At 40.9% G+C, this 19,210-nt stretch overlaps 1 protein-coding gene and 1 long non-coding RNA gene across 13 annotated transcripts in view; both read left to right on the forward strand.

The window, feature by feature from the left end:
• TANC1 (tetratricopeptide repeat, ankyrin repeat and coiled-coil containing 1) overlaps window positions 1–18,623 on the forward strand; it is a 212,982-nt gene extending 194,359 nt beyond the window's left edge. For all 12 annotated transcript variants that reach the window (XM_043524883.1, XM_043524880.1, XM_037911874.2 and 9 more), the window contains 5 exons: window positions 7,534–7,666; window positions 10,677–10,768; window positions 13,499–13,645; window positions 14,445–14,545; window positions 15,823–18,623. In XM_043524883.1, the coding sequence (XP_043380818.1) occupies window positions 7,534–7,666; window positions 10,677–10,768; window positions 13,499–13,645; window positions 14,445–14,545; window positions 15,823–17,257 (1,908 nt within the window). In that variant the 3' untranslated portion in view covers window positions 17,258–18,623. The remainder of the gene's footprint in view (window positions 1–7,533; window positions 7,667–10,676; window positions 10,769–13,498; window positions 13,646–14,444; window positions 14,546–15,822) is intronic.
• On the forward strand, window positions 10,834–12,060 carry LOC122462266. The gene is made up of 2 exons (XR_006284735.1): window positions 10,834–11,413; window positions 12,024–12,060. It is a non-coding gene; the product is annotated as an uncharacterized LOC122462266 (long non-coding RNA).
• Window positions 18,624–19,210: the final 587 nt, after the last annotated feature.

Genomic DNA, 19,210 nt, shown 5'->3' on the forward strand with positions numbered 1-19,210 from the left:
CATAGGAAGCGAGAACTGTACAGTCCTCTCCTCCCCAAAAAACCCCTCTCCCCAACAGGAGGAGACATCTGAGGAGCAGCAGGCCACTTCTCAAACACCTATTTCATCCTTGTCTCTAGATGAGGTGGTTATGCCCCCACCACCTTCCATGGCCGACAATCTCCATCAGTTTCAGGACCTTCTAAAGAGAGTAGCTGACGCACTTCAGATTCCATTCATAGCACAAGCTGCTGGATATCCTATGATCACCAACACCCTCCAGGGTGGTGTTACCCATTAAAAAGGTGCTCCTGGATCCCATTAAGACTGTGTGGCAGACACCTGCTACCGTTCTGCCAACATGTAAACAGGCAGGTAAGAAATATTATGTTCCCTTATGTTCTCCCACTTACCCTCCCCTCCCCCCAAACTCCCTAGTGGTGGATGTGATAAATAAGCATGGTAAGTAACACTTCTGGAAAGTCTACTTCATATGACAAGGACCAAAAGAGACTGGGCCTTTTTGGATAGAAGTTCTACTCATCCGCAACCCTGCAATTTAAGATCATGAACAAAAAGGCAATCATGGCCAAATATAATTTTACAAACTATAATAGATTTACAGCCTTTATTGAACATCTGCTGCAGAAACATAGGGAACAATTCCAATCCCTCATTTCACGGGGCTAGAACCTCTCTTCAAACATCCTTGAATGCTATGGGCACTACTGCCAGGAACATCTTCATGGCAGTTGTTATGCACAGGGCATTTTGGCTCCAACTCTCGGGGATTCTGAGAGAAATTCAGAAAACTGTTGAGGACCTCCCCTTCAACGGTCATAAGCTTTTTTCCAGAGACGAGGTATGAGTCCTTACACACACTAAAGGACTCTAGGTCTACTTTACGATCTCTGGTCATGTACAAATAAGAGAAGATTTAGTAGGTTACAAACTGCCCAGAGATAGTGTCCTGCTCAATTCTCTGGATTCCGTAGATCCCCTGAACATCCCAGAAAAAGACTTAATTCCACAGAGAGAGTGCCATTCACCTGCACTACATGAGCACTCAGTCATCTTCAAAGCAATAGTTCTGATGGGTCAGTCAAGAGATTGAATCCTCGCATGCCTCTGGTTTTACAGCTTCATCCATTTGCCCACCTCCTCCCCCCCTGCCTTTTAGAGAACTTCTTTCCCATTTCCAACATGCTGGAAGGTGGATCACTACGGACAAGTAGGTCATAACATTGGGCTATGCCGTCCATTTTATGACCCTCCCTCCCTACTTCCCTCCCCATTTCCCCATCCCTTTTTACAGACCCCGCTCACTGTTTTTATTGAGACAAGAAATGAACTCTGTCCTTCAATACGGAGCAGTAGAGCCAGTTCCACCTCCTCACAATGACAGAGGGTTTTACTCAAAGTATTTTCTTGTGTCAAAGAAGGATGGAGGATTGAGACTGATCTTGGATCTAAGACTTTTAAACAAATTTGTAAAGTCTCAGAAGTTCAGAATGGTGACTGACAGTTATAATTCCTTCACTAGAGGGAGGGGATTGGTTTTTGGCCCTCGACCTACAAGATATCTATTTCCATATAACGATACCTCCATCACACAGGAAATACCTATGTGTCACTATAGTCCGGGATCGTTTCCAGTACAGAGTTCTTTCCTTCAGCCCCAAAGATGTTCTCAAAAGTCCTGGCGGCAGTGGCTACTTACCTCAGATGAGAAGCAATCCTAGTCATCTTGTACCTCAACAAATGATTACTCAAAGGTTGTTCCTACAAAGCAGTGCTGTCTTCCATCCAGACATCCCTTGTTCTTTTCCAGGAATTGTGTCTCCAATTGAATGTAAAACAACCATGTTAATCCCTGTACAGAAGATACAGTTATAGGAGCATCCTTGGACTCATTGACAGCCAGGACGTACCTTCCCAAAGAAAGATTCATAAGCCCCTCTGATAGGCACAGTTCTGGGAGCCCTCAGTGCATGATAAGGAGCTGTCTGTAGTTCTTGTGACACATGGTCGTTTGCACCTCCATGACTGATCGATCAAGGCTATGTGTCTGCTTCCAGGGTTGTCTTAGAATGACTTGTTTTCCAGCCAGAGACACCTTACAGGCATGTGACAGTTCCTTTTCAAGTGAGCAACTCCTTGGACTGGTAGAAAGATCAACTCAACATCTGTGCAGTCATTCCCTTCTGTCACCCAGTTCCATCAGTAACTATGACAATAGATGCACTGTTGTGATGGGAAGCGCACCTCAATGCTCTGATGACTCAAGGCAGATGGACGTCTAAGGAAACCAGTCTCCACATCATTCTGTTGGAACTCAGGGCAGTCAGGAACGCTTGCTTTCATTTTCTATCTCTAATTGGGGCAAATCAATCACGGGCATGATGGGCACGTGTCCTGCATGTATATCAACAATATATCAACAAACAGGGAGGAGCAAGATCCCCAGCCATGACACTATGGCACTGGTGTATAGCCCCTCAGATCCAAATTTCAGCTCTCTACCTCCCAGGTAGTCAAAACACCACAGCCAATATTCTCAGCAGATGCTTCTCCCGGGACTAAGAATGGGAGCTACACTCTCAAATTCTTCACAGCTATTCTGAAGATGGGGACTTCCAGACATGGATCTCTTTGCCATCTCCAGGAACAAGAAGTGCCCTCTATTCTGCTCAAGCTGGGGAGTAGGCCACCACTCTGTGGGAGACTCCTTTCTTCTATCTAACTGGGGAACTAGGGTGTGTGTGTGTATGTGTGTGTGCGCTGCAGCACCGCCACATTTTATGCAGGGCCTCGCTGCGGCCCACACCTAGGGATCTCTGCTGCCGGAGTCCCGGCTGCTGTCCCCCCAGGGCAGCAGCGGAGTCCTGGGCTCTGGCTAGCAGTGAAGTTTAATCATTAACCAAAACTGATAAGTCTAATGCTTACTGGTTAAACTTTTACATCCCTACTTGTTATGATGCAACCGTTGTTCATTCCCCACAAAGGGTGAGAGTACGTTCTGCCAGATCACCAGCAACATCCACAGCATTACTCAAGAATGTGCCAGTATCTGAGTTATGTAGGGCTATTATGAGGGCTTCAGTACATACATTTTCTAAACTTGGTACTACAGTACTGCCTTCAATTCTAGACTCCGTTCTGAAGCTCCCTCTGCTTGTAAGCTACCTGAAGTGGAGCACCCATAGGGACACTACTTAAAGAAGAAGAGGTTACTCACCGTGTGTAGTAACTGTGGTTCTTCCAGATGTGTATCCCTGCGGGTGCTCCACTACCCACCCTCCTTCCCTTCTGCTTCAGACAGTTCTCTATGGGATGTCCAGGTGGAGAAGCAACTGAGGACGGTTTGCCCATATATTCCTATATAGCCTCGGTGTGTGGCACAATGAAGCATAGGGCACGTGATTGGGCCGAATGGACAGTATTAGCAGAAAATATCTGAACAAGATTCAAAAGATGCATGCGTAGCTGAAGTGGAGCACCCGTAGGGACACGCATCTTGAAGAACTGCAATTACTGCACAAAGTGAGTAACCTCTTCTGTTGCCCTTGTGTTTTACAGTATGTTGTAATATTTCATAACGGCTATCTTAAATCTCCGTAAGAAAAACACCTAGTTTGTACATCCGATCTACTGGAATTAAAAGAAAAAGAAAGGAAACAAAACAAAAAAGTCTGCTAGACCATGGAAAATATCCTTTCTCTTTGTCTCTCTGTAACTCTTTTTAAAATAGCCTGCCGATGCCCAGGTTGGGTAACAACGTTGAGCAAAGACCCTGAATGAAAGGGATATATAAAGAAAATAATGGTGCATGAAGGCTGAAATCGAGTGGTTCATTTCTGTATCATAAAGAGCACTTTCTCTAATCCTCGTGTAGGTATCCTGCATTCTTGATGTGCTAGTGTTTATGATTATGATGATAGTACCACGTAGCGTTTATTACGCTTTTTTTCTGTAAATCTCACAACACTCTATAAAGGTGGATAAACATTACTATCCAGTCTTTATAAGTGCAGAAAACTAACGTGTTGAGGTAAATTTGCTGCATGAACTAAGGCAAATCAGACACTTCAGTACTGGGACTACAGCTGAGGTCTCCACTTCCAGTCCTGTACCCTATCCACTGCACTCCACTCCTTCCTTAGTTTATAATATAAGTATTACAGTGGGGCAGTGATTAATTTGAATCTGAAATAAAAGATGTCTCTAACTGAGACAGCCAATATATGGTAACTTCAGAGTCCATGATTTAAACTTTTTCAAATTTGCAAGCATGAGGTGAGGCTCTCAGCAATAAAACATAATTAAGCCAAACTGGCAGAAGTTACGCTTCTAGGAGTTAACTGGATGGATGGATAGGTAATGTTCTTCTTACCTGCCATGAGATGATTCACTTCAGGTTTGAAGATAATGTCAGAACACTACTGGAAAGGACATGCACTCTACCAAATCCAGCAATTAAACCTAGAGTCTGAGCTTTCAATCTCTTACTCATATGGAGGTAGCCTTTACTCGGTTTAGGGCATGTCTACCCATGCAGTTGCTTCAGAATAGCTATTTAGGAAGAGTCAGACCTCTAAAGGTCCACATGTGGAGTTACTCAGAAATAGCTATTGTGCTTTAAATTCACACCCCACCTTAATCTAAATTAATTTACACAAGCCCATAGTTGATTTTGAACGAGTGGTTGTTAATGGATTTTGGAAGGCACTATGCTCAGCCTCCTCATGAGTGTATTTCTAACAGGCAGAAGGAATCCTCAGGCCTCCTAGTAGGATTTTGGGTGTACCCCTCTGTTCAGTTGGGCGCCTTTTTGGAAGTACTGTCGTTGACATACTATATTAGACACTGTGTAATAAAAAACATTGGTATTTCAGGATTTGCACATATACTTCTCAGTGAATAGTGGCTTATTAAATGACATTAACAAAAATTAAATATGAAGTAAATATTTCCAAGCAGCACACGTTGTGTGGGAACGTAGCTGTTAGATTGTTTAAAAATAAATCTCTTTTTTCCTCTAACTGGTGTGTCTCTTGCATGTTAAAGTTCCAGTATTGCTACTTTTTTTTTTTTTTTTTTACTAACTATATATTTTTGGAGGGTAGGGGGTGTTGAGTGTACTGTCTATTGTGATACAGCATGTCCAGAAGGCAGCAGGAGAGTGATATAGGAGAGACGTGTAAGCCCCAGGATGAGGAGAAGCCTTATTCCCTTTAGAGGGAAGAAAGTTGCTATAGATTAATTAAAAGCACCTGAAGCCAGTCACCTGATAAAACCCCCCTGCTTCAAGCAGCCAGGAAAAGGAGTTGGAGTAGAGTGGTTTGGTGTTGGAGCAGAGAGCAGTTTGAAGGAGTTGGAGCAGAGGAGAGTTTGGAGAAGTGCTGTGGCTGGCTAGAAGACAAAGACCCTAGATAAAGAGACATCCGGCTTGTGCAGAGAGAGGGCTGAAGAGCAGGAGAGGGAAGTAGTCCAGGGGAAGGAAGTACTAATTCAAGTGGTTTGCCACTATCCCTAGGGCCCCTGGGCTGGGACCTGGAGTAGAGGGTGGGCCCGGGTCCCTCCCTCTCCGCTACCCTTTTGGGTTACTAGTGGGACAGTAGATACCCTAGTTCAGGGGCGGGAAACTGCGCCCTGAAACCCCCCCCCCCCAAAAGAGGAGGCGCAGGACCCATCATAATCATGCCAGCAAATTGCCACACTTTATTCATGAAAAACACTGAGTCCATATGTGCTGAAAACAGCGTGATGAAGCTCAGAAACACATAATTTACTTGGAACAGTTTTCCTGCTTAAATGGCTTCAGAATCCTCGGAATTTCCAGTAGTAGGAAAGCAGTAGTAGCAGCACTCTGCCAGGAGAAGGACATTGACCAGAGTTTCCATTGCCGGCTTCTACACGCACCTCACCTCAGATTCAGAATTCCCATCCAAAAGCAACAAGAGGAAGAGGGAACTAGTCTTTAGACTCCCCAGTTTGGATGGTGACATTACATCTTGTGTGTGACTTAACATCTCCTGTGCTACCAAAGGTCCTTACTGTTATCTCTGGGACAAGATTGGTCACCAGCTGTAGCAGCTCAAACTGCCAGTCAGTCTAGCAGACAGCTGCATCAGGAGTTACCATCTTCTTTCACCTTGTATGTCCGGGCAGCTTGATCTGTGGGCCAAGGTGGCAGCCAACAGCATAGACTGTTGGAGGTAGTGGAACAACTTATCCAGCAAACCAGCAGCGCCAGGACCTGGGGGCTGTGAATGGCAAGGATACTTAATGCCTCCCTTCAGGTTAAATCACTATCAGCCATACATAAGAAAGCAATTGTTAGGCTCCTTATTCAAGGAACTATATCGCTGGCCATTAACCACTTTGCTATTACTGTCATTTCTTGTATTTCCCACTTTAAGAATGGTTATTGAGAAGTTAATGATGGGTCAATTCCAGCTACTCTTGGGTACCAGAAGTTTCTGATGCATTTATTTTGTTCAGCATTTGACATTTTTTTTTACTCTTTTACAGTTCTGTTCTTACCACTTTGTGTTTTAGTTTATGTCTACACTGCATTTTAAAACTTGTGGTCCCAAGTCTCAGAGCTCAGATCGAGCATTACGGAACCAAAAACAGCAGTGTAGATGTTTGAGTTCAGGCTGCGGCTTGAGTTCTGAAACTCTCTCTCCTCCTGGGACTTCAGAGCCCAAGCTCCAGCTCCAGCTGCTATGTATATAGCGCTGTTTATTTTAAGCCTGAGTTTGTAGACTCTGAGACTTCCTAATGTGGGCTTTAAAATGCAGTGTAGACATACCCTTAATTTGTTAACTGCAGCATCAAACTGCTCCAGAGATAAGTGGTATAGAAATTAATAAATATTACTGCTTTAGTTTTCTTCAGTTAGTCCAAAAAGCCAATGTCTGTTATCACAAAAAATTGAAGCATATAATTAAACTTGGGCATTTTAAATAATCCATGTCTAAGTGAATGTTACTTAAAAACAGCCTGTACATTCTTCTTTATTGTATTTGTATGCCATTCTTCCCCAAACACATCAGAACAAATTCTGGTACTATAGTTTCACACTTGTCATTTTAATGTCACAGCATACTGTGACATGCTATCAAAACCTCTGTTAATTATCCTGAAGCACATATGGTCTGTGCAGGGCTTCTCTATATTTTCATCCCAGTTTTATAATCTTGGACACTAGCAGCCATACCAGTATTTTGAAGCTCATGATGTGAACAAATGGGAGAGTGAACATGCACTGTTGGCCTTATGGTGTCTTGTATATATTTTCTACCGACATGAAGACGGGAAAAGATTGTTATTCATTACTGAAGTTAATGCAGTAAAGTTAGAAATGTGGCTATTGCCTTTTCCTCCCTTCCCTTCTGGGGTCAAAAGACAAAAGAGAAATGAACGTATTTTAGATACTAACTTTATTTAATGGGGACTCCCAAGTAGGATTAAGAAGTGGCTTCACTATTTTGCCTCCCATGCTGAAAGTTTTTAAAGGTTTTTATCCAGTCTCCTTCCTTTTCCCAGGTGCAGTATTTAGTAGAGAAGGGTGCAGTGATTGAACACGTAGACTACAGTGGAATGCGTCCATTGGACAGAGCAATTGGATGTCGAAATACGTCGGTAGTGGTCACACTACTTAGAAAAGGTGCCAAATTAGGTTAGTAAGCGCATCCTATATCGTCAAAGCACAATTTTTGTGTGTGTTGTTTTTGTTTAGAAGGGAAAGAATTGAATGTCTGCTATAGTGCAATAATTGTCATTTTTCTAAAACAGAGTTTTAGAGAGTCTGTCACATTCCTTTTGAATGGAAGTCTATAAAACATTATATACAAAAAACTACTTTAAAAAAACTCTATTTAAGTTGCCAAATCAAGGACTACAAAGTTAGAAAATGCCAGTTTTATGGTTACCCATGCAACTGTAATTGTCTCCTTGTGCATTGAATGCTGAACATTGTGAACATTTAATTTAACAGACTGAATCAAAATGCTTATGCACAAGGGCAGGGGCTGACTTACTGTTACGTGGGCAACCCTAATTCTGGTATTTCCAAATTTTTGAGTGCATGACTTTGCAACCTTAAGAATATTCATTTAATGTAGATTTTTGTATGGAACTTTCTAGAGTTTTTTAAAAGGAGAAAGGTAAACAAAAATTCTGTGGCATCCTATGTAACAACCCCCATTATCATCAGAGTTCAAACTCTGAACCCTCAACACTGCAAGCCAAATTGCTGCCTTTTGAACTTCAGGATCTAAATATTTTAGTGTGTACATGCTCTCCCCCTTACCTCCTTTACCTCTTTCCCCTGGAATTGAAGGGAGCTCTGTCCCCATGTGGTACCCCTTGAGACGAGCTGTGAGGGAGAATGAGTCACTTGGGCTAGGTGTGAGGTCTGGGTGCAGTGGGGAGGAGGCCGGGACTGATTTGCTCTCTCCTCCTTCTGCCACATGTTGCTGCCACAGGGGCATGAGCTACAAACTAGGTCCCACCAACTACATGTGCTCTGACAGCTCCTGGGAATTCCCAGTGCAGTATGTGTAACTGGTGATGCTGATTTGACAGCAGCATTGCCAATCCAGACTTAGAATTTTTATATTCAGTTGTTATTTTAGTGTGCTGCATTTTTCTCAGGAATGCAAACATGAGACGGAAATGGTGATTTTTTTTAACAGTTTATATCTCAGCAAAAGCTGAATGGAATTTTATGGGAAAAATAAAAAGCCATTTATGTAGTCTGAGGGCATTCCTGTTACCAAAATAATGCTGCAAACAAGGGAGGGGTGAGAGCTTCTCAAAGAAAATGTCTCAAGAATAATTTGTCATGCAAGCTATTAGGCAACCTAAATATAGGGGCTGTTATTAGAGCTGGCCTAAAAGGGGAATTTTCTGCCCCAGGGAAAATTTCAGAGTTTTTTGGGTGGTGTGGGGGTGTGAAAGGTAAATATCTAAATTTTTCACTAGACAGAAATTCTCAAAAATTCTGTTTTGGGCGAACCAAAACAGATTTTTTTGGCTTACTGACTGCCCTACTGGAAGTTTGTCAATTTTACTCTCTCCCTGTAGGCAGAAAGTGAAATTGAGCCTTCCAGGCAGGCAGTTGGGGAGTTGTCATTTTGATTTTTTCCCAGCAGAAAACAGAAATTTTTGCATGGGAAAATTTCTAATTGTGCAAAAGGGGATTTTTCATTTGGAAATCATCTTCAGCCAGCCCTAGTTGCTTCTAGCTTCTCTTCATAATGTTTTGGTTCTAATAAAAAAAATACCACTTTCATAAACTTTTGGGGCTTCCATTAATTTAAATAGTTGTATAATAGGTATTTAGCATTTGAAAATCTTTTCCAGATGTTAACTCACTGCATAGCTCAAGAGCTAGGTGATCAAAGCACTTTGGACACTTCTTTTCAGGTGATAGCCACATGTCTTAAAGCCAATGAATCTGTACCAGGCTTGCTGGTCCAGTTGCATGAAATATATGTAGTGTGTTAAGCAAGCAATCATTTTTTTGTTCCCACTTCTGTATTTCCCTTCTTAACACTTTGAACCTTGGCTGTAGCAGGAGGCTGTAGAGCCTCAAGAAAGCAAACTGGTACTAATGGTCAAGAAGGGGCTTTTCCCTTTAATACATACAGAAGACATGATGGTATAGTAAAAATTTTATCCACATTTATTTGGAATAGGGCATACTAGTGGCTAGACATGAATTATGAAGTCATCCCAAAAGGGTACCAATAAAGCTGTTTATACCACACTGTAGGAGAATGTTCTGAAAAACGACTTTAGAACTGTTTCAGAGGTTATTTAAAATTGTATTGATATTATTTTTAATCTTCCATCTGCGAAACCAGGTGCCTTAGTTACCAGGACTCTGCAGTTAGGATTCGGAGGATAGAAATAATTTTTAGAGGTTTCTGAAGTTACAGTCTAAAATAGCTTTTCTATACACACTACTGTTCTGATTTTAAGGTTCCATATCTCACTATCTACTAGGATGGGCTAGAATCAAAAACCTTATATCTCTGTTATAGGGAGAGGTGAGATTACTGGCCTTCTAATAACATAAAGGCCCTGTTTTTAGCCCTCATGGATTAAGGCATGAAATCCAGAACTGATAATATTCAATCCTTGACTCATGAGATGTTTATCTTTTCTGAGGAGAAATTCCATGTTTGGGTTTGGTGTTAAATTACAGCTGTTTGAAAATGTTCAAAGATTTGGAATATTAACAGTTCTGGGGGCAACGGATTAGAGGGCAGAGTGCAGGTGAAGTTGTCAGATGCATGAGGAATGCAATTAATTAATAGCTCTAATTTATCCTGTGGTTCAACAGTTAATTATGTGGCTATTACTACTGTGTGTTTCTGTATGTGATTGCTACTGAGTCTGGGGCACCTTTAAACCACAGTGAAGAAAAGCATCCTTATTTAGGACTGCACTTAAACACATGCTTCAGTGTTTTCCTGAAGTGGGATCTAAAGCAGGGCAAACACACTTTGAACCATTAATACCAGGCTTCTGTATGTATAAACATTTCTATAATCATTCATCACTTGTGGAATATCCACTGAACTTTTTGAGTGTGAAACTATGTTGGAAACAAGCCCTGAGGTTTTTTCTAGTAATATCAGAAATGTCCTTTGAAAAATATATAACATTTTAACTTGCAGGAAATGCAGCGTGGGCAATGGCCACTTCTAAACCTGATATTCTGATTATTCTACTGCAGAAGTTGATGGAAGAAGGAAACATAATGTACAAAGTAGGTAGATTCTTAATTTCATTGCTAACTGTGAATGTTGTAAGTGTGCTGTTACTCAAAGGTAGGTAATGATTGTTAAAACACCTGCTGCTTTGTCTTTAAGAAAATATTGCTAATAAGTTATATGCAGCCCCCTTCCCTCATGTTGTGGGGCATGGGAACCAAGGAGCTTTGAGAGTAAATATCCTTCCCCTGTAAGAGAGAAATTGATTGGGAACACTCAGATCTTGGAAAAAAATGGATAAGAGGATTTGACCTGGATTTTCTTTACTATGCATCAAGTTGTTCATTGAAATATTGGTAATATTTAGTTATTCCCTAAGATGGCAGGAAGCTAATGTGAAGATATCCTATTGAATTAGATAAGAACAAGGTACATAAAGCATCGAGCATATCCTTTTGTTGGGATACTTCTCTGTATGTCATTTGTTTAAATATGAATTGAGCAAACTGTAGCATGTTTGATAAATGCTTTTCTCTGGAGAGGTATTGCTTCACAAGAACTGGATTGGAAATATCTTAAATTGTGCAACATTCTTTCTGTATTTCGTTTGTGTAACACAGCTTCCATGGGTATTACATGGGCATCAGTCAAAGGCCATTTTAGGCATGGGATTTGAAATCCAGTGAGTCACTCCTTGGAAGGTTTCAGAGTAACAGCCGTGTTAGTCTGTATTCGCAAACAGAAAAGGAGTACTTGTGGCGCCTTAGAGACTAACCAATTGATTTGAGCATAAGCTTTCGTGAGCTACAGCTCACTTCATCGGATGCATACTGTGGAAAGTGTAGAAGATCTTTTATACACACAAAGCATGAAAAAATACCTCCCCCCACCCCACTCTCCTGCTGGCAATAGCTTATCTAAAGTGATCACTCTCTTTACAATGTGTAGGATAATCAAGTTGGGCCATTTCCAGCACAAATCCAGGTTTTCTCACCCCCCCCCCCCCCCCCCCCCGGCCCCACACACAAACCCACTCTCCTGCTGGTAATAGCTTATCTAAAGTGACCACTCTCCTTACAATGTGTATGATAATCAAGGTGGGCCATTTCCAGCACAAATCCAGGGTTTAACAAGAACGTCTGGGGGCGGGGGTGTTAGAAAAAAACAAGGGGAAATAGGTTACCCTATTTGTTTAAATATTTAAACAGCTGTAGCTGTAGCTGAGCTGTAGCTCACGAAAGCTTATACTCAAATAAATTGGTTAGTCTCTAAGGTGCCACAAGTACTCCTTTTCTTTTTACTCCTTGGAAGGACTACAAACGTCTGCCCCTTTATCTTTATTGCTACTCTGCATCTGCAAAAACCAGAAAAAAATGTGAGAGGCTCCTTATGACCTAAATTAATGTATTTCAAACCCATTTTATTTTTATATATTTTCAGGGGTTGTTATTTTAAAGGTGTAACTGATCCTAGGGGAAGGGCTGATCTTGTGTTTTTTAATTTTTGTATTTGTTTTACTGACTTGTGTTTTGTGCACTATGGCCTAAGCCTAGTGAACTCAAATTCAAAACTTCATTGGTATACAGTGTTCATGGCTAAAAGTTCTCTCCCTGATGCCTTCATGAGGCTGTAGTAGCATATATTTAAGGCAGTTACATTAGTCTTCCCTGCTCCTTTAATTGCTTTCCTTTATAGCCTAAATTACCAAAAGTGATGGTTTTGAGGCACCCAACTTGAGGCATCTTTAAAGAGCTTGATTTTCAGAAAGAATTGAATGCACAGTCTCTGAAAATCAGGTCCCGATCAAGTATCTCAAGTTGGGTGCCTAAAAATTGACGTACCCACAATCACTAGTCTCTTTTGAAAACGTAGGCCTATTTTTATAAACAGACACACCATGAGAGAACTTATAAAACAAGTTTATTATTTAGTCTAACCCAAAGTACAAAGTAAAGGTTTATTAAAACAAGAAATTAACTATAAAATATTTTTAAAAAGAAAAATATTTCAGTTTTATTAATTAAAACCATTGCTAGCCCTTATCTAAATTCTGCTTCTGTAAGAAGTGTTAGTAGCATCTTCTCACAGACATTTATCTAACCACATAGATGTTCTCTGAATATCTTTTGGATTCTTTTAGAATTTCCAATACTTTGAAATTTTTTGGTAGTCACTGGAGAAGGTTAGCTTCGCTTTTCAATCTCTCTTAGGCAATTCAAGATGTCCCCGCTTCCCTCCCCCTGAAATTCCTTCCCTCCACCCCTCAGCAAATCACACAGCAGCAAGACATCTTCATCGTTTCACTTCCAGCTCCTAAATGAATTTGGGAGGTGTTGGAATCTACATTTGTATGTTGCTCTGGATATAGGCTGTCCTTCCTTTGAGTTTATCCTGAGATTTTACAGGTAGGCACCCCCCTAATAAAAGGTGTGGCTTAAAGGCATCATCTGGCCTTTAGAGTTTTGCTATTAAGACTTTAAGCCAATTGTTCAATTGCCCTTTGTAAAACTGCTCAACATCAAATACCAGACCAAGAAGTTGTGTTATCAACAAGACCTTACGTGTCTGAAGAACTCTGCTTTGGCACCAGTTGTATATAATTTAAATGTAAATATTTGAGTAACTATCCCTGTTTTGAAAAAAATATATACTTATTTGTAAATACAAAATTTATAAAAATAGATTCCATTTGAAGAGCATCTATTTAGCAAACGTCAAATAGGAAAGATTAATATTGAGGAGTTTACAAATCCAACTTCTAAAGCTCTTGTGTTCTAAACCTATAGAAAGGGAAGATGAAAGAAGCAGCTCAGCGATATCAGTATGCCTTAAGGAAGTTTCCTCGGGAAGGGTTTGGAGAAGAAACGAAAGCTTTCAATGAACTAAGAGTTTCCCTGTATTTAAACCTGTCACGGTGTCGCAGAAAAACAAATGTAAGTTCTTATTGTTGATCTGTTGCTCATGTACTTGGAATACTGGAAACCTCAATGAAGCTCAAACCCCGTAGATGTATAAATGGCTAGTATGCTGTCCTTGCACCATGATGCTCTTGTGATTCTTGCTCTTCCTGCTGAGGTAAAGGAGGGGCAGGAAAAGCTACCATTGGGAGGATGTACAGAATACCCCTGTGGTACTAGCATGAAGTGAGAGACAAGGAGAGAGGGGAAAACCATACAGGTGGGCAGATTACCTGTTACTCTAGAAGTGATTGCTAGTGTCATGGGTCACTGCACATGTAAGTGGTGGGACCCCTTCCTTCCCAACCTCTAGTACTAGTAAACTCTTTATCCACAGTTATTTCAGCCATGATCTACTGATTTTGTGCCCTATGTTGCCACAACCAATGGGACTCTTCATGAAGTAAAGTAGTACTCAGTACTACATGGGTGAAATTGACCAGCATAGCTATTCCAGAATAACTGCCCTGCTTTTATTCTGGAATAGAGTGTTGACACAGGGGGCTATAACAGAATAGTTATTCTGGAATTGGTATGCTGGACAACTTCCCTGTGTAGACAAGCCTTAGGGATGGCAGAATAAGGTCCATCCTGATCCCTTTTTTTAACCCTCCAACTTTCCTTTTGCCAATTTAAATAGTGCTGTCTGAAGTGGCTAGGCTATGGGAGCTCTCGAGATTGTTTCTGGTAGTGTCTGCAACTAACGTGCATGTAACATTTAAAAAATATTTAAATGTCACTGTATACATTGAAAATATAATTGCTATTAAATTAGGACTTTGGCATGGCAGAAGAGTTTGCTACCAAGGCACTTGATCTGAAACCCAAATCCTATGAAGCCTATTATGCTAGAGCAAGAGCCAAGAGAAACAGCAGGTACTGTCTGTGACTGTGTCTATACACACAGATCTTTGTTTCATAACATTTTTAAACAGCTAATTTTCAGGTAAATTTAAGGTGCTTTAAGTTAGATATACTTGCAAATTCTTTGTTCCCTTTTCTTCTTTTCCGTTTGTGTTTGTTAATTTTGTTGGGAGTTAAGTGAATTTAATGCAAGTGAAAGGTGCTAGGTAGGCAGCATATTAAACCCAGTTGTTTCTGGAATTCCTGATGACACTTGTTTAAATAATGATGGTCAGAGTGAGTAAATGTCCAGTTTTGGTATCTACCTTTTTATAAATGACTGTAAATTAAGCTGTATTCCTTTCTATCCTAGCCTTTTCCATAGACCAAAAGCCTCTGTGGGGTTTGGCTTGGTGTTGACAAGCCCACCCCTTGGACTGAGCCAGCAGTAATCCATCAGCATTCCTTGCAGGGTACCAAAACTAGCTAACTGGATGGGTCAGCAGTAAAACCCTGGAACTATAATAGGTGACAGAATGTAAGAGGACAAGAAGCTGTTGAATGAGCAGCAGTCCAAGATGTAAGAAAGAGCAGGGCAGGGAAGTAGGTGTCAGCTGTTGGTAGTACTCCTGAGGGCATTCTGCACAAAATTTTTTTAAAAATCTGTGCACAATATTTTAAAATTCTGCAGATGTTATTTGTCAAATAAATGTGGAAGCTCCAGCATGGCATTGGGGAGCACAGGCCACTGGCCGCACAGAGGTGGGAGATCACTGTGCAGGTGTGTCTCTCTTCCTCTCCCTCTCCCCGCCTGGGAGATGGCCTCAACAGTGAGGCTGCACCCAAACCTGACACAACACAAGGACTGGGACTGCCCCAGAAACAGCCCAGGGCCCTGCCCCTCCATGCCAGGTGCACGAGGTGTGGGCAGGAATGCTCAGCAAGGCAGGATCCAAGTGTGGAGGGACTTAGTGTGGGGGTATCTGGGTGTGGGTTGAGAGGATTCTGTGAGGGGCAATTTGGTTGTGGGCGGCGGATCTGGGTGCGGGGGAGATCTGGATGCACAGGGGCTTGCTGGGGGGTTCTGAGGATTCCCTAATTTCCTACCACGACCACATCAAGTAGCAGATGCTGATAAAAGACAATAGATCAAAGGACTGCCTTAATGGGTAATAGAGATGACAGCCAGTACATAATGGTGGAAGTTTAATTGCCCAAAGTTGTATTAATTTTTTTTCTTTTAGAGGGACAAGATGAGTGAGGGGTTCTTTTGGAACAGTTTACTTTTATTTATTTTTTCCTTTACACAGACAGTTTCTTACAGCTCTTGCTGACCTACGTGAAGCCATAAAATTGTGCCCCAGTAATCAAGAAATCAAAAGGCTCCTAGCTAGAGTAGAAGAGGAGTGCAAACAGTTTCAGAGAACACAACAACAAAAGCAGCAGTCTCCACAGCCAGCACAGCAGAATGATTCTGACAATGAGGAGGTTCTTATCCAAGGAGTGAATGATCATTTCAATCTTGAAGAGAGAAAAGAAGAATTTCCACACCACGATGACCCCTTTCCATCTTCACAGAGGCTGCAGCGTTCCCAGACAGCTTCTCCCTACAGCAGAACCCTTCAAGAAGGCCTTCAGCAGAAAGCCAGACCCATGTCCCCCCAGAAGAAAAACGGGAGTAAATATCTGAGAGAACCAGGGTTGATCATGCAGCCTACAAAGCAAGCACAGATTGTGAAAACTAATCAGCATTTGAACTCCATTCAGCCTGGATCAAGAACTGGAGCTACGCTGTGTAGTGCAAAGACACAGTCTCCTTTTCAGCATCTTCCCCCAAATGCTATGCCAGCCCGACACCCTGGAAATCTAACCAATAAAAGTCAGCATTTAGATGGGCCAAACATTTCAGCATCTGGAAGCATTCCTACAGGTTTCAGCTCTGGACTGTACCATGAAAAGTTAGCATCCAACCAGTGTCCCCATTTACAGGATGGTGAGAGTCTCTCTTCTCACTCTTTCACAAGCAAGGCCAAAACCACTGATAGGCTTACTGTCCTTGCACTTCCAGTCAGGGAGAAAGCAGCTCCAATTCAAGGAATTCAAATGAATTGCAGTGAAGCAAGGCAGCAAGGCTCTGTAACTAGTGTCATCTCTTCTGGCTCTCCATCTAGCAGCATGATCATTTCCAGCTCAACCAACAGTTTAACTTCAAGCAACAGCTTTTCAGATAGCGTGAAAGGGTTAGGGCCAGATGTTCGAATCAAGGAAAATAAAGTTAGTCAAGTTCAGAGTGGTACGACTGAACACAGACCTCGGAATACACCATTTATGGGGATCATGGATAAGACAGCAAGGTTCCAGCAGCAGAGTAATCAAACCAATCGCACTTGGCATTGTCAGACGTCTGAAGGGTTACTAACAGATGCTTTTGGTGGGTTTGTTCAATCTTCAAACTGTGAGCACTTCTCTGCCAGACAGACAGGTGGATACAGTAATCAGACTAAAACTTCCTCTCCTGCTATTGCCCTGGGAGAAAATATCCAAAACGGAATGCAACCTAAAGAACTTGAGGAGCTCAAGTGCCAAATGCCTGCCCACTGTCAAGATACCAGGACATCTAAAACTGTTCCTCATTTGTATCCAGATGCTATATCTGAACAGCAGTCTCATGTTAATAAGGAAGGTCATCTAAGTCCCGTCACTTCTGCAAAACCAAAGCGATCATTCATAGAGTCTAATGTATGAATATATCATTTTATATAATAATAAACTGGTTGTAAAACTTAGCACATAACAGCATATTGATTACTTACGTTAATCACTACTATAGGGCTGTTTCATCGTAGAATATTGTTTCTCCATAACATATTGATTATCTGGCCTCTTTTCTAATTATGAGTAAGTTATCTGTGTTGGCCAGTATTATTCATAGAAATATGGGATACAACCACTTTCTTAAGAAGCTATACATACCACCATGGAACAAGAATATTAACTGGAATGTCAAATGTAACTAGAAATGCATTTACATGGTTAGCTAAGATTGTGAATGCACCAAACTGGGACTTTGAAAGAAGAAAAATAATTTACTTTTCATTATATTCCATCCTTATTGTAAGACTTGTAACATTTTCCTCTTATATAGGGCTTTAATCTTGGCTTCTGATTGTATTAAAAGTCATCACTTGCATAATAATTATAACTATGCCTCCTTCTAGTAATGCTTAATTCCAACAAAGTTATGAGGGTAAATACACAGTATGTAACATCCAGATCTGTAAATGACTGTTTTCATATCAAAAAGATATAGTATTTCATTAGTTTTCTAGAGGGATTTAATTGGGATGCATGATGTAAATTTAGGAACTTTAAGTCACTTGTATATGAGTAAACTTTAAGCAGCTATGTTTTGACATGTAAATATGATATTTTTAATTACTGCAAGAAACCAAGTAAAATCCAGTAAATTACAGCAACAGATTTGCATGCATTTTTTTAAAAAGCTTCAACCGTACTGGTTATTGCACTGAATATTATTATATTATGGCATGTTAACAGTATACCAGTAACCGCACTTTATATAGTTTACCTAAAACATCTTTGAGGTGCTACCTTAATACAAAATGATGTATTGTACATTCACAAAGAAGAGGTACAGGAATTAAATACTTTATAGAAAAAATTTTATAGGAAGCCTGATGTATTATTTTGAGACTATTAAGATAAAAATTTGAGGAAAAGGGTAGATGTGCATTTGCTTTGTAGGATGGGGTTGAAATTTTTTTTTCCAGAGCTTGGGAGGAAAAAGTTTCTATATTTGCAAGAATGTTTTCAAAATGAATAGTTGTAATGACATTCCTCTGTGTAATAAAGGTTTGTTTTGTACAAGTTGGAATTTTCAACTTTTATTCCCATGTACAGTATGTATGCACATTGTAAAACAACCTTACACATTTTTACAAATTCCTTAGGAGTTTGCATTATTACACCTTAGCTTATTTATTGTTTACTGTTTCTTTGATATTTGTACAAGTCTTGATCTCTTCTTCTGTAGTTCTTTTTGCACTGCTACTGTATTTTTCCTTATGAAATAAAGACTATTAATATAGTGGGTTGAGAGGTGCACTCTTATTTTGTGTATTGTGGTACTGGTATAAAACCACCGACAGATGCACAGAAATTAAATCGATGTGTATGTAGTACAGTTATAGAAAAAGGTCTGTTAGTAACTGCATTATATGATTCTCCCCACCCTGCGTTTTTCCTCTGAGGTCTGTATAGCTTCATCAGTATCTTCTGAGGGTAAATACTGATGACTGAACTGGAGAATATGCAGGATGATCTTTTGAAGGTGAAAGACTTGTCTCGATTGCCATCAGCTTCTCCAGTACAGTAGAAACTCAAAGCTATGAACACCAGAGTTACGGACTGATGGTCAACCAGCCACCATGAGGGAGTAAGCTATCAAGCAGCAGTGGAGACGACAAACCCCCAACCAAAAAAACCAGCAAATTCTGTACTGTACGGTGCCTGTATTGGATCTTAAAGGTAGGCACATCTGGGCTGCCTGTTGCCACCCACCTCCTCCATGCACCAGGCAGCCACTTACACGTAGGAGGTGGTGAATGCTGTTTTCCCCTCTTCCTCCCCACTAGCGGGACAAGCTTTCAAACTCAGTGCTGGGAAAGAAACTTCCCG

Source organism: Chelonia mydas, chromosome 11, assembly GCF_015237465.2.
Source record: "Chelonia mydas isolate rCheMyd1 chromosome 11, rCheMyd1.pri.v2, whole genome shotgun sequence".
NCBI lineage: Eukaryota > Metazoa > Chordata > Testudines > Cheloniidae > Chelonia > Chelonia mydas.